This window comes from Dunckerocampus dactyliophorus, chromosome 20 (genome assembly GCF_027744805.1).
Source record: "Dunckerocampus dactyliophorus isolate RoL2022-P2 chromosome 20, RoL_Ddac_1.1, whole genome shotgun sequence".
Lineage (NCBI taxonomy): Eukaryota > Metazoa > Chordata > Actinopteri > Syngnathiformes > Syngnathidae > Dunckerocampus > Dunckerocampus dactyliophorus.
In genome coordinates this window covers 11,610,626-11,626,804 of record NC_072838.1, presented here as the reverse complement: position 1 = coordinate 11,626,804, position 16,179 = coordinate 11,610,626, and the positions used below count along the sequence as shown (strand labels likewise).

Genomic DNA, 16,179 nt, shown 5'->3' with positions numbered 1-16,179 from the left:
AGTGAGGAGTAAATTGTCAAGAGGTGCAGTTGATGGTAATGATGATTGAGCCCATTCATGCACAAGTGGATGGGGGGTGCAGTGTAGTCACTGGCCTCAGTCCACCAGTCACTTTGACAGTGTGCATTGCTCTCATTACCTTCCATTGTCTGGCCCCCCTTCCGCGGAGGAGCAGGGGAAAAAGGGCGAGTGATGAAATAATGACCTTGCCACTGGATTGCTTTTTATGTAATACGCTGTGGCCGTGCTTGTACTGTACGGTGTGTGTGTGTGTGTGGCACACATCCCGCATGACGGCTAACAACCTTGACCGAGTATCTTGAAGAAGGTGTCGCGCGATAATGCAACCCCCTCAATCAGATATGCTTGATTAGATTTGAGATTTCAATAGATTGCTGATTCCAAGATCTGATTTTAAAGACGTCTGGCTGTATAGAGTAGCTGTTGTCTGCGTCTCCACAGGCAGTCCCTCTGGTGGGATGCAGTCCAAGGGTGGCCACAACATCCCCACTAGACTGCAAGGGAAGGGAAAAGGATGTTTGTTTACTAAGCGTACTATCACTTTGATTATTACATTCCTTAAACAGGAGTTTTTAAAATGAATAGTAATTAGTAAGAGTAGCAATTAATAAGTCATACGGTTGTACGGACGGTCTACGTGCAAAAAGGCGACCGCGGAGGTTCCATTGTGAAGTCAAACAAACTCTACAGGTGCTTACGTTTTTTTTTCAGGCTGCAAGACAAACTTAGACGCTTCATACGTCTTTTGTGCGTCGTCCGTACGGCCAACATGTTTCGTTCGTACATTTGCTGGTGTCAGGTTTGGGCACAATGTCAATTTTCCGTACATGACACACGGACTCCGTTTTTCTGTCGTGCGCCACACGTGCACCCCACATACGTAATTTGTGCAGCCAACGTACGTTCAGATATTTCTTGCCCCATGTGTGTCGAGTAAGCCGGGTGTGTGTTTCCCGTACGGCGAGAGCGCATCAATTGCACGAAAACTCGGGTATATAAAGCTGGGGTGCCTACGGCTTTGTTTGATATGGTTTATTGTATCTGTAGTTGTATTTATCAACGTATATGGGTTTTGTTTTTTCCTCTTGCTATGTCTCTATTGTAATATACGGTGGTGCCTTGGTTAACGTCATTAATCCATTCCAGAAGGTCCATCTCAAACCAAAATGGACTCTAACCAAGGCAAGTTTCCCATAGTAAATAATGTAAATCCAATTAATCTGTTCTAGACGCCCACAAAGTGGGTCCACAAAAACACATTTTATGAACAATAATTCTAGTTTTAAATGCAAAAATAATTACAAATGAGGAGGAATGTGTGTTTCTTTAGCCTTTCTTCCTGGCTCTGTCGTAGAAGTAGTCAATATCCCACAATTTAAAAGGTTTTCAAATTGTATGAAAAAATAAGCAATATATTTGGTTACAGTGTTGGACTCCAGCATAAAGTAAGAGGATCGACAATGAGCCCAGAATGAAGGTACATAGACTCTATACAGCAGTTGCCGCACCCCTCCAGAAGTGAAAGTTAAGCTTGTGTGTCTGAAAAGTGAAAGTCAAGCTTGTGTGTGAGATAGTGCTTTGCCATGAGTTATCTGTGAGTGTTGTGCAACTCCAGTTGTGCCATGTGAGCGGCGGTGTCATGGAAAGCTGTTAGACTGAAATACGCTAAGCTATTAAACCAAACCTTAAAGTATAATAATGATATCTAACATGCTCTAGTGAAAATACTTGTAGACTTGTGTTCATGGTGGTGTTTGGACCCTTCGCTTTGTGGTGGCGTGACACTGAACTTGTGCAGTGCGAGTTCTGAAGCACCGTACAGCTCAAACATGACAAAATGAACATTGGACGGCCGAGGCTCCACGACAGCAGATATACCGAGTTGCCTCTTGCAGCTTAGCTGTTAATTAGCAGTTAATCAGGACTCTGTTGTCCTTTCTTCACCTCCCAGTGGGCTATTCTCTGGAATCACTTGCTTGACTGTCAGGCGGGGTATTTTTAGCAGAAAACATGACCCACTAAGTAACCCACAATGTCTTCCATTTCCACTTCCATTTCAAAGCTGTTGAGCAGATGTGTGCATACAAAAAGACCAGTGAATTGAACGTGTGCTCATAGACAGCATATTTATTCCAGGGTGTACAAACATTGAAGTAAAAGCTGAGAAGGAAACCCAAGACAACAAGCTATCCGCATTGCCTGGTATGATTGAACTGTCGTAATCCATGATGCAATATAAAGTTACACACTGAGATGACGCCAAAAACCCACATGTGACAAGCACGCAATATCATCTCTGGAACACTCACGGAATGTGGCGCATGCAAGAAGCATGATGTGAAGTGATGGTGACGTTTGTAAACAGTAGATTACTATACACCTGCGCTTTTCAAAGCGGAAAGTGCACCAGAAGAATTCAGGGGAGATGCAGCAGCTTGAGAAACTAATTTTAAAAAATGGTATGTTTGAAGGCAAAGGACTTGATTTTTTTTTTATATATATTGAGAGAGTAAATAAAATAAGCTCCAGAAAATAATTTTTCAGGGGTGGTTCACTGTGCCACACTAGGACAACTCCAGGTCTTGGACTTTTCCCACATGAGTACAGCATCCTGAAGTCATTTTTATACAGAATATACTGTATGGTCCTCCCGATAATAGACAGTACAGGGGAGCGGAATCACAACATACAGTAACAGCACACCAGCATCAAAGTTAACATGCTACAGTCGACACTGAAAAAAGCACAACAAGGCTCCACTTTGGTTTGAAGTCGTCCCTCTATGAAGCCAGCTCCATAGGCCCCTCCTCCTCGCCATCAGCACGGTTGGCGCGGATCTCCATCAGTGTACGGGCGAAGCGCGTCCAGTCGTCACTGTGGGCCACCGAAAGCTGGAGGGAAAATATGATTAAGCGAATGATCTGCACCGATATGAGCTAGAATCCAATTGTTAGCTGTAAAAATGGCTTTGTGGTCGTAGTCAGTGACGTGCAGTCAGGGGAGGCAGGTGAGGCTCAGCCTCACCTGTCATGATGAAAAACAAATAATGACAAGGTTGGCGGTTCGATCCTCGCTCCCTCCACCCAGTCACTGTTGTTGTCTCCCTGGGCAAGACACTTCACCGGCCTTGCCTGTTATTATCAATCCGTTATTATTATTAATATTTGTCAGGTGAACTGTATTTTCAATGTATTTTCTGAATGGGTCCAATCGTTTTTTTTTTCAACATTTTCTTAAGTAAAAATGTTGCACATTTTCTAATCAGGTGAGGCTGCTGTAATGTCTTTAATGTAAGTGTGATATCATTATTCTTGCTAATCGGACAATAAAATGTCATATGGGAGGCACTTGCAATCCTGGTGTCATCCTGAGGAGCTGGTGCTTGTCACGGCTGTTCTTCCATAGAGATGAAAGGCCAGCGTTTTGTTCTTTTTTTTTTGACAGCTCGAGAGCAACAAATCAAATGCAAGATGTTTGTATGCTCTGCTGAATGAATGAGTGAGTTTGACTGCCAAGGTGGAGCATTATATAGCCAAGCTCACCGGAAGGTGATCAGACTTTTACAACAAAGTATCCAAACTTTTCCTGGAGAAGAATAGGGTACATGTGCTCCATATAGTACAGGTAAAAGGTAAAAACACAAATGTTTTTCAGTTAATAATAGATTACATCAGTGGGACTGAGAAGTATTTGAAAACAATTTTAAGACCTTTTTTTTAACAAAAGGAATGATTCTCTTGATGAGCAAACTGTATTAACATAAAAAACCCTCCAAAAGAGACATCGCCTCACCAGCCACGAACCTCACTGCACGTCACTGGTCGTAGTGCACTCTAAATGTCTTGCTGGAGTGCTTCTGTGTGGGTCCAAATAAGCAAGACAGAAATTATGGCCACCACCCAGGGTGTCTGCGGCCACTTTATGCTCAGGTTGTAATTAAAAAGGAATCTGAGGGAGAGCTCAAATATTTAGAGCTGTCCACCCCCTCATAAAGGCAACATGGTAGCTAAATATTACTGTACACTCAAAGCCACAACATTTTGTACATTTGCGCATCGTTACATGATGCAATACAAAAGCTGCATCTAAAATTCTGCCCTTATGAAGATGATGATGCTGTGTTTTTACTGATTTCATGAGTGACGTAATACAATATTGTATCAGGTGTAATAGTTATACATTTGTACTGCAGTAATCCCTCGTTTATCGATTGTCAATTGGTTCCAGACCTGACCGTGATAAGTGAACGTCCACGAAATAGGATTCCTTATTTATAAATCGATTATTTTCATAGTTAGAGCATTTTCTGTCTCTTACTTAGATAAATAAACAAATATATTGTGCTTTTTAAATTCATACATAAATAAGTATTTCTTTCATAACTCGATATTGTAAAAATACTAGAAACACATCTTCATAAAATGCAGGACATTTTTACACCACTGCAAATTACTGTCAATTATATAAAAAAAAATTGGAATAAACAATAGAAGGTGTTTAATGAAAACACCAAAACTGAGCATTATTTTTTAGGTCAGCATTAAACCACCAGGCTTTACATGTGACCATCAAGCCCTTTAACCACAAGAACATTTTGTTTCGTGATGATGCTTTGTTACGGCCGTAGCGCCCAACAACAGCGTGCTAAATTTAGCTGAAGCGCAGACACATGGGGCTCCTTAAAAAGCCCGCCCGCGAACATCGACGTGCACGCGGGCGCTGGCAGCGTGCTCAGACGCTTTGTGGCGATGGCGAAGCCATGTGGAGGCGATTTTACAAGAATACCATGAAGAAGAATTGTGTGTGTGTGTGTGTGGGGGGGGGGGGGGGGGGGGGGGTTGAAACACATGCATCTATAGCAGTTGTGACATTTGGGTAAACACGGAGGACTAAAAGTCCTAAAATGATCTGTTGTGGTGTTTGTGGAGGCTTTTACTGTAGCATAAAGTACTTTATCATTTTCGCTCGTTGTGCCTGTCTTTCACCAGAAGCCCAAACATACATGAAACATCACAAGAGGTCAGCGTGCACAGCAAAGAGTCAGCATGAAGTCATTTATGTGCAATTTACCACATTGTTTGTCGCCGCATGTTGGCATCTCCATGAAAAAGCCATTTCTGATGTTTCATTTAACAACCAGCAATTCCAAAAACTGTTGGGCTCTTTCATACACGACATGGACCTAAGCATTGGAACATTACTCCGACAGGAAGCAAAGTGCTTTCACTCTTCTGGGAAGAGGTTCTACAAGACTTTGGTCTGTGGGATTCATCCAGAAGAGCATTTGTCATAAATATGATATGAATCGGATATCTGGCACCGGGATTGCAGACAGACTGCATATACATGATCCTGTCAATGTGAGCCTGGTGTCATTAGTCATATACACCCACAGTAAATAAAAAGACACCCATGGTAAATCATTGGTACAGTGAAAGCATGGAGCATATTTTTCGTCAGAAATTTGCACAAAAACATTTCGTGTACATTTCCCGGTTGCGTCTCGTCGTGTAATTAATACACTGCATTGATCCCAGTGTGTTTTGTAACTTATTTTTATCACAAAACGTTCATTTGTACGACGGAGTGTTAGGGCCACATTGAAAAAAAAATAAAAATCTTGAGATTTCAAGAATAAAGTCGTAAATATACAGTATGAGAGTAAAGTCATAATAGTAACTTTGCCAAAGGCCAAAGGTCACATAAGTCCCCCCTTTTCATCGCCATCTCAGGCAGCACCTGTTACAATAGCCGTACACTTACAAGAAAAAACTCATAATATTGCAAGAATAAAGTCGTAAATTTACACGAAAAAACTTGTGACTGTTCCCAAAGACGACGTGGGAGCGAGATCAACACCTTACTCTTAAACACCATTTTCTTGTTTTGTCATGAGTTATTACTGGACTCCAATAGTGAGTTGAAGAAATAACTCAGGGCAACACAGGAAGGTGGCGTTGAAGAGGAAGGCGTTGATCTTGTTGCCACATCGTGTCTTTGGGAACAATCACGTCAAGAATCACGTCTTCAGTGAAGGTAAACCTTAGATGTTCATTTATCCTTTCATTTGTCATTTTTATGCATTTTGAATTGTTTTACGCATGCAAAAGTACAATTGTAGAACTATAAAAACATGTTTTGTGTTAACATTTGTGGCTTTCTGGAAAAAAAAAAATTGATTAGCATCCGTTTCAGTTAGAGTCGGACCTTCTGGACTTTAACCAAGTGGACGCTAACCAAGGGTCCACTGTATATGATAAACTATGCTGCCAAATATGAGATGCGCATTAACGGCTACTGAGGAGAGGAGTCAGCTTGTGACAACTAAACTGTTTGTCATGTTTAATGTGTTATTTCTTCTTATTGTTGACTTACATGTAGTCATTTTCACATTTGTGTATTTTTTTATCTGCATTTTGGGTGCTTGCAGGCTGTGTCAGGTGTTCAGTAAATGTTCAGTAATAGGCTCTGGCTTCAGAATTGAAATCCAGCCAAGAGGTGTCTCTAGCGACTTGAGACAAAACCTTGCTTACGTCCACGTACAATATAACACAATGGTATTTTTGTGTGTCATGTTTAGTACCTCTCCAGTATCGTAGACCCACACCCGTCCTTCTGAGTCGCCCACAGCCACCTCCTTGCCTCCAGACGACCAGCGCACTCTGTTCAGGGCCGACGCACCTTCAATAGTGGCACTGGCGGTGGGTACCTGGCGCACAGTGACACATTTTGCATCTTATCAACACAACATTACATCTATTATTGTGCTGACACTTTTTTTCTTTACAACATGGCTTGTGTTGTACCTTTTAAAAGCTTAAAAAAAAAACACAACATTTGAAGGCTTTCCATATAAACTGTTCCTGACATGTGGCAGGCGAGTATGACACATGTCACCAGTGGAGACAGAGGCCTTGGCATCATGTCGCCTCACACAACGAGCTGCTGCTGCGTATTTAAAGCAGCACTAACCACAGACTGACTGCCATTAACCCGCTTGCGTCCACAGCTCCGCCCCAGCGGATCGGAACGCAGCACTTTCAATTGACTGTATATAAATATGTGCGTGTGTGTGTGTGTGTGTGTGTGTGTGTGTGTGTGTGTGTGTGTGTGTGGGTGTGTATCTGCTGGAAATGAGAACCAGGCGCTCTGCACTTCTCCGTTAATGTTGTTATGACTGTGTGTTTTTAATATGATGCTAACAATGGAAGTCTGTTGCTATTAGACTATGTGTGTGTACCTTCTGTACATTTGTGTGTGTGTGTGAGAGCGAGAGAGAGAGAGCAAATGTTTCTCATAAAGCACATTGTTAGGCCAGTTAGGCCGTCTATAATGAACTCTTCCTCTGTGGAAGAAAAGGTCCCTGTTGAGGGAAGCATGGGAAAGCCGTCATCGACGCTCCTTCTGCAGGAGAACACCACCCAGCATTAGTGATGACATCATTACTCATCTTGGCTTGCATTCGTTACCAATATTTGATATTGCAGTGATTATTATTGGAACCTGATCATTGTTGAACAACATTTATGGCAAATAGACAGTAATCCCTCACCACTTTACGCTTCCAATTTCATGGCTTCACACAATCACGGTTTTTCAAAAATATTAATTAATAAACCATGCTGTTTTGTGGCTGAATACGGCCTATTATTAGTAAAAATTTAAAGAATTGTATTTATTTATCGCCCAAATTAAGCATTTTCAAGCATAAACATTGTTAAATGAACTACAATACAAACATACAGTAAGGCATTCAGAAGACGCATTCAAAGACGCTGTGATGATATGTAGAATTCTAGACTGGTCACTAGGTGTCAGTAATGTTCGGTGAGACACACAAGCACCAGACTTGAACGTCGGAACAACAGGCTTTTATTGCAGGTTTGAATTACAGCCACAATAATCCCTAACACGGGCTACTGTCGCAGCCGTAACCCGCGCCATGCTAAAATTAAACTCTGAACCTCTTACGTCACTTCCTGTCCGCCCTAGCACGGGAACACATTTCCAGCAACACCCACGAGCATGAGTCTTATTATTATGTCAACTATATTGAGTAATAAGAGTGTAAAGGTGACTATAGGGGTGTTTTGTGGACGGGTTTTCAATGATTTAACTATGAAAATATTCAATTTATAAATAAGGAATCCTGCATCGTGGAAATTCCTTTATCATGTCCAGGTCTGGTCCCAATTGACCGTGATAAATGAGGGATTACTGTAGAGCATCTCAAACATTTGTATATATTATGGTTGTCCATAATGTATACAAATGACCCCAGCTTTCTTTAAAGTAAATTCTAGTTTCTGATATTGTATTTAGTGGGCTGACATCAGTCAGCAATATTTTTCAACAATTTTGAGGCGGTTTCATCCTGACCGGAACTGAGAACTGAAACTCAAAATCATATATTCATCAGTTTGATCTATTCCCTTGTCAGTATTTCTTAGAAATCATACAAGATTGAACTGGTTGATGAGTTTATGGATGATTGCATTCATAATCTCGAAATAAAAATCACGTCCTGCTGCTTAACTCCTAAACTTTCAGTCTCCGGCGTGTGATTGCAAGGCCCGAGAGGAGCGGCGGTGCTGAGGTTGCGCGAATGTTGTACAGGAGTTGTAGGAATGTCAGCATGGTAGCTGGGAGGGAATGGGGACAAGAAGATGTCACCCTATGTGATTTAAAGCCAGGGCTTGTGGGAAACGCCCACGGGGCAGCGAGGGAGGGGAGAACTTGGGTGTTTGGTTGTGTGGTTCAGGTCGAGGCGTAGCAACGGGCCCTCAGGACACACACACATCAACATGGAGAAAACACACCCATGATGACCTTCAGCCACCCATCCATCATGGAAAAAACACACACCTCCGTGTCGTTGTTGAGGTTCCACAGGTCGAGACGACCCATGCCGTCCACTGAGGCAAAGATTGCAGGGTGCACAGGCGACCACATGACGTCATACACATAGTCTGCGTTGTCCTCAAAAGAGTACAAAGGCTTGTTTTGCTGAAAAAGAAAGATCATACGATGTTTATGATGAGGAAAAGAGTGAGTGTGCAGGATTACAGTATGTGACTGGCTATAGACGCTGGAAAAAGAGAGCGAGAGCGGCGCGAGGGAGTGAGCGAGCTTCAGACAGAGTGGCGCTGCCTCAGCCTTGGGGCCTGTCTGGGTGTACAGCCTAATTAAAAAGCCTAGCACATTCACACAGCTCCATAAAACCGCTGGGGGAGATGAAAGAGTGCGCCCCTCCACAAGGTGTACTGTAACCTCAACACAACAGCTGTCTGATGGAGGGATGGGAAGATGTGGAAAACAGAGTGAGGGAGATGCTCCCAAAATACATTTAAAAAAAAGAAAGAAACAAATTCCTCTCCCAATGTTTCCCAGTATTTCTTGAAGTACAAAGACAGTTGTATATTGATAGTTTTGGAAATCACTTAGAATATGAATTAGGGCTGTGTTAATGCCGATTAATCCATCATCGTTATGAATCTGATGTAATCGTCGTCTAACATTGCCACAGTTGTGTATCAACAATCAGCGTTCGCACTTCTGTATTGTTCTGTATTGCTGCTGGTTTAGCTGCGATATTTATGACAATTTGTTTATTTAAGATTTATCACTGAATATTGAATGTATTATTTATTGAAGTATTTCAATTACTGTCATTTCCGGTGTTTAAGACGCTATTTTTTTCTCACGCTTTGAACCCTAAGGCTTAAACAATGATGCGGCTAATTTATGGCTAAAAGAAATACAGTTCCCATTATGCTTACAGTGCAGATTCAGGGAATAGTGAGTTGGACGAGTGAAGTGGACACCGATTTCACGTTTTCAAGTTTTACGCTGCGATCATGTTTTGATCTGACAAATGTTAAGTGTAATCAAGTGTCAAATTACTACAGCTTCTGCTTGGACTGCGGCAAAAAGTGTCTGGCATCTCATCTTCGCCGCTAATGAGTGACACCGGGAACATCAAGTTCACTAAGATTGCAAGGTTTATAGTGTCTTTCATTATAGTGTATACACTATCACCAATACAGGTTTCAAAAGGACTACTGTTTGATAAATAGGACCGCTCAAGCTAAAGGGCTAATTCGCTTCGAGATGAAAGTGATACCGAGAGCGATAACAAAAAAGAGACAGAGACTGACAAAGTGTGTGACGAAGGAATTATGAGGCAGTTCAATTCTGAAGCTGAAGAAGACAACTTTAGTGGTTTTAGTTCCCAGGAGGAGGATGAAGGCGGCTACTGTTTAACTAGCCGTGTTTTAAGAACTGTTTGGTGCTGTTTGGAAAAAAACATTTATTTAATCAAACGTTTAAAACATTTTTCTCTGTGACATCTTTCTGTTTACTAAACATCCCATGTTATGACGTGCACCCCTGCGGCTTAAAGACTGGTGTGGCCTATGTATGTCTCTCTATCGCTTTAAATTTAGTGGATGCAGCTTATATACAAGCGCGCTCAATAGTCCGGAAATTACGGTACTATTCTGTTCAACCAGCAAAATAAAAAGGCATTGCTTTTGGACAAAATAGTTATGTTTTTTATGGGGTTTTTTTTTATATTTTTTAATTTACCAGCGGTATCAGCTAATACGTAAACAATACAAAAAAGTATCTGGCAGCACAAATGAGTACCGTACACCTCAAAATGAGCAAATTCTGCCCAAAGTGTCAATATTTTTATGTACTACTACTCTAACATATATCTACGTTTCATTTCAACAGCATAATATTGTCGCTTCAGAAGATACAGTGTATTAAAGTGCCTCTATTCAATTCAGTAAGGAACTGTTCATACCTTCTTCGTGGTATGAGGTCACACTATTTACTGTACATAGTTGACGCATTCATTGGAACCGCTAGCCTGATTAGGATTCATTGGTGTGATTTGTACTAAACAAAGCAAACCAAACCAAACCACTTATTGTAAATGTGGCTTTTAAGATGGTGGAACCAATCAGATCATAATATCAAGGGAACTCAATAAAGCGCAGACCTCCGCTAAGGCAGAATAACAGTAATTTCATCCACACTCCTAACTGAGAGGATCGCATAATAAATAGGCCAAGCCTTGGTGTGAATTTGATTAGCCGTATATGACGCATGGTAATCATCTTCTGCAGTCCTACAGGTGGCAGTAGCGTGCATTAAAAAGAGGTGGACAACAAGAGCGAGAAATTAGAAGTTTTCATAACGATAAATCACTTTTCCACCTCAGGTAAGCTTGTATGTGCAGAAAAGGCTGCACCTTTGTGGGTGTTGTTCATACATGTCTATCCTGTCCACAGTACTGTCACCACGTTCCAACAAAGCGTGTTTTTTGTTTAGATTTGCTTTGCTTAATGTTGAGATACACGCATTTACAGCTGTTTATAGTTGGAATCATCATACTATGGAATATAACTTGAAATAGTAGTTTTTCCATAATGCCTGTTTCAATGTAGCCCACAAACCCCCCAAATGATCACAAAAGGTCCAAACAGCACTCATCGAACCAGATAAATAAAATCCTTGAGCTTTAAATCCTTAAAATGCAAACTATTAATTTGATGTGTGTCCTCTATCAAATGGCTTTGATGATGGTTTGAGCAGAAAGCCTTAAAACAAAGATAAGGCTCTAGTTATACCTCTTCTACCTTTTCACAAATCTGATTTGTTGTTGGAAGACCTTAAGTGTCACAATAACGCATCATCCAGTCACTCAGTAGCCATTTGCTTTTTCGGCCAAGAGGTCAAAACATTCTATCCATCCATCTTCTTCCGCTTATCCGAGGTCGGGTCGCGGGGGTAGCAGCCTAATCAGGGAAGCCCAGACTTTCCTTCTCCAAGGCTACTTCGTACAGCTCCAACCACCGTTCCCAGACCAGTTGAGAGACAAAGTCTCACCAACATGTCCTGAGTTTTTCTTGTGGCCTCCTACCGGTTAGCCGTGCCGGGAGGCATCCTAACCACATGCCCGAGCCACCTCATCTGGCACCTCTCTATGCGGAAGAGCAGCGGTTCTACTGCAAGTTTCTCCGGGATGACTTCTCATCTTATCTCAAAGTTTGACATTTGAAGCTATGCGTCATAAACCTGCTTCCAGCTTGCCGTGACTTTTTCAGACCCCAAATGTTTTCATTCGCGACAATATTTGATATTAAAAACGTTCTGCCTTATGACAGTCCTCCTGACCTGAATTCGTGTTTGCGTGTCAAAATCTGGTTTGTGAGGGCTGTGATTGGTGGTTGGGCAGGTAAATCCCCCCAAGGGATTTTAGGTACGCCGAAGGAGCCTGCTTGAGGTATTTAAAAGGCATGTGTGGTGTATGTGTTTGCACACACACACACACACACATGTCGGGTCAGGTATTTCACATGCCAGCGTACAAATATGGTTTACTGTATGTGGCTTAAGAGCAGCAATGCATTCCTGTGGTGCCCCTCAAAGGAAAGGGAATTCCCAGGTCTTAAACGACACAACTCCCCACTGCAGTGCTTTGCACTGGACTTTCTGCATGCATTTATGTCCTGGAACTGGATCATATTATGCATATTCAGCATATTATCAACACTTGCAAACAGAACAGCTTCTCCAAAAACCAAAAACAAATGAAAAACCCACCTTAGTGCTCCAAAGTTTGACGGTCCAGTCAAAGGACGAAGTGATAAAAAGATGGGAAAAGTCAACAGCCCCCACTGCATTGTGACAGCTGATCCCTGTCACGGGCCCCTGGTGGCCCTCGAACATCTCACAGATCCCCGCCTTACTAAAAGGAGGAGAGAACAGGTTATGGCATGGATGAAGATGACCACAATGCATCCCACCAGGTAGCCACCAATTGTTTATGATACTGTATGTGTTACAATCCGACATTTTTTGTATTTTATAGAAAATAATTATATTTTTACATGGAGAAACAATATAATAATTATAAATGACACATGAAATGTGTCATTTGTGTCAAATGAACTACTTGAATTACTGCCTTTATTGATTGGATTGGAATAACGGCAAGGAGCGGGGGGGAAGGGGGAAGAGACGCCATCTTTGTACTTTGTGATGACTTCTTTGTTGAATTCAACAGTGTTTCTCACCTTCTTTATCAAACTGCTGGCCATCGCAGCTTTCTCCCCATGGCGGGTTATTTAGCATCGTACTCAATGAACAATGCACGGACAGTGATTCAGCAACACGTAGGGTGCTTTGTTTTGGCACTTGGAATGATACTACAACGAAGTATTGGGGCCACTTTGGAAAAAAAAAATCTGCGATTTTGAGAATAAAGTCTCAAATTTACAAGAATTAAGTAAATTTCTTACCTGGTTCTTACCTGCACATGTATGACAGCATGTGTATATGTGTATATGTGTGTGTGTGTGCGTCCAACTACCTGCCATGTCTGGATGCAGTGTACACTGTGCCCTCCTCACTCCCAACAACATAATTGTTAACATCTCCCGTGGGGAAGGCCATGCCGGTTACTGCCACCGGTTTGGATTTATTGTACACCAGTTCCATTGTCTCCTACACATACACACACACACACACACACACACACACACATAGCGTATGACGGTCATGTGAGTCATGCGATATTATGTGATGTGGTAATGTTGACGTGTGTGGCGTACCTGAGGCTGAGACAGCATGTCCAGACTCCAGGAGCACATCCTGCCGTCTGTAGACACAGTGATCAGGTTGTTGGCATTCTGGGTGCCCACCACATTGACAGAGTACACAGGGTGCTACATGTAAGAAACATACACAAAATGGCCGCAAAAATTATATTTTATATACAAGAAAATACAAGAAAAATGTTGTTATAACAAACAAAATATTTTATAATAACATTGCTGTTTTGGGACACCCTTATTTGTTGATTTGTAAGTGCTACAAGTATAATGACCCTACAATTCATTGCTCACTTTAAATAATAACCCCCACACACAAGAAAATAATCCTGGGTGGGGGCTTCTACTATCTGCTACTATCTACTGTACTGTATACCAGTGGTCACCAACATTTTTGAGCCCAAGATCCCTGGTGTCGGCCGTGAACCTATAAGCAAAATGTAGCCCCTCCATCCCACTTTGATATATCAATTTGTAGATTTTTTTTTTTTAAGTGATACATATTTAAAGACAAAGCTTTGTGTTATCATTGGTTGTTGGTGTCAACATTTCAGCTTTTTCTCGTTGTACCTTTTGCTCTATTTGCGTGCACCGGCACCTCCAGCCGGGCTTCAGCGCCCGAGCTCAGGGCTGGGTGCGTGGCGTAGGGGCGTGTTCAGTGGTCAACATGCATATTTGTTGGTCACTCTGCGGGAGGGGAGGGCACTGATGTGATCATGCATTTATTTTTCCCAGTATTTTAGCGATCGTAGCGGAGACCAAGGCTGTATGTGGTTTAAGCAAATTTGTTGTCATCCACACAGCTGCCCCAGTCAAAGAGCCAAACGCAAAGGGACATTTGATGGGCTTTATTAATTAACACAGTTCATATTTTCATCCATATGGCTGATTTGACATGGATATAAAGTCTGATATATTGTCTGGTATCTTTTATCACCAACACAGACAGACACAAACATATACGCGCATTTCAACTGCTTCCCAGATGGCTCGAATGTGCCATTGGTCCTAAGAAGGACCCCTAGCTGCCCTGCAAGGTGCCTGCTGTACAAAAACATGACGTTCGCCCTGAACAGTCCCACTTAGGGAAACATACAATTAGGGAATGTACAACACCATCGACCGGGCAAGCCCAAAAATCACGATCGACGGGTTGGCGACCCCTGACCTATACAGTAACGCCACTTCTCAACATTTGTATGTTGCTTTGTAGAATACTAGCAGATTGTACCAGTGGCATTCTGTGTCCAAAACATTCCAGTGATATATGTAGTTTCAGTTTCGACAGCCCGTATAAAATAGATTGTAAATATATCCTAAAATTCTACCTTTATAGTCATGACATCATTCATGACTTTGTTAGAGCTCGCAGGCGCACATGCTTAGTGCACAGTCGCCTTTAAATGGACTCTACATCTGGTTACTGCTGTGCAAATCCACAGGAGTGTGTGAAACCATAATGTCATTACTGGGTAGTAATTGATTTGTGTCCCGGGCCACACAAAGAATCCTTTCAGCAATCAGCACCATGCTAAGCCGCCTTGGTCTCGCTGAATGGAGAGGACATGAGCGAAGGCCTCGTTATTCCGCAGCCACTTTAAGCCAACAGCGTGGTCGGCACTGTTAGTGTGTGCGTGTGTGTATCTACAATCCTCCTGGAGATGTGATTGTACGTGACTCTGTTTCTTATGATGTGTGCAGTATATGGGTCAGCCATTTAGTGGGGGTCAGAGAGTGCAGTGTAGTGTCTGTTAAGTCATAATTTTGACTGGGTGACTGTGTGTGCATTCTTATGTGTCTAGTGGACTCAATGTGGCAGTGGAAATATATCATATGTTATATATTTACATGCATATGGTATAGGCTCCAGCATACCCCCATGACCTCAGTGAGGACAAGCAGCATGGAAAATGGATGGATATTTATATGGAAATATAGTATAACATAATGTTTACAATATATGCTGAGTTATCATGATTGTTTTTTTATGTCTATGTAGTACACCGTAATTCCTAGAGTGAGAATTTAGTAGGAAATTGTAAGAATAGTTAAGCACTATACATATACATACTGTATACATATACATATACATATACATATACATATACATATACATATACATATACATATACATATACATCTTTGCATCTGCCGTCACTCCCAGCAAAATACGACACGCTCCAAACGACGGACGGACAATGTCGACCAGCTGAAAAATGCTCTACTATGCAAAGAAAATATACACATATGTGTGTGTATAATATAAATAATGTATATGAAATGTATACGGGTTGTGAGAAGTAAGCCAGATCTATTCCATAGAAATTATTTGAAATAAATTATTTTAAAAGTATTTTTAAAACACGCTAATAAATATCTAAAATATCAATTTATTTGATTAAAAAAATTTAAAAAATTGTTGAATTATTTATAAATTCAAAATTACAATTATATTTTTAATGATATAAAGTGTTTTAGGTAATGCTCCAAAAATGAACATTTGAAGTTATTTATAAGTGAAATCCTAAAAAAG

At 41.4% G+C, this 16,179-nt stretch overlaps 1 protein-coding gene across 11 annotated transcripts in view; it reads right to left on the bottom strand.

Moving 5' to 3' along the window:
- Positions 1–2,121: 2,121 nt before the first annotated feature.
- Positions 2,122–16,179, bottom strand: part of LOC129173115 (cytoplasmic dynein 1 intermediate chain 1) — a 48,174-nt gene continuing 34,116 nt past the window's right edge. For all 11 annotated transcript variants that reach the window (XM_054763681.1, XM_054763683.1, XM_054763682.1 and 8 more), the window contains 6 exons: positions 13,647–13,760; positions 13,406–13,539; positions 12,637–12,781; positions 8,887–9,027; positions 6,605–6,730; positions 2,122–2,912 (listed from right to left, as the gene is read on the bottom strand). In XM_054763681.1, coding sequence (XP_054619656.1) covers positions 2,802–2,912; positions 6,605–6,730; positions 8,887–9,027; positions 12,637–12,781; positions 13,406–13,539; positions 13,647–13,760 — 771 coding nt within the window. In that variant the 3' untranslated portion in view covers positions 2,122–2,801. The remainder of the gene's footprint in view (positions 2,913–6,604; positions 6,731–8,886; positions 9,028–12,636; positions 12,782–13,405; positions 13,540–13,646; positions 13,761–16,179) is intronic.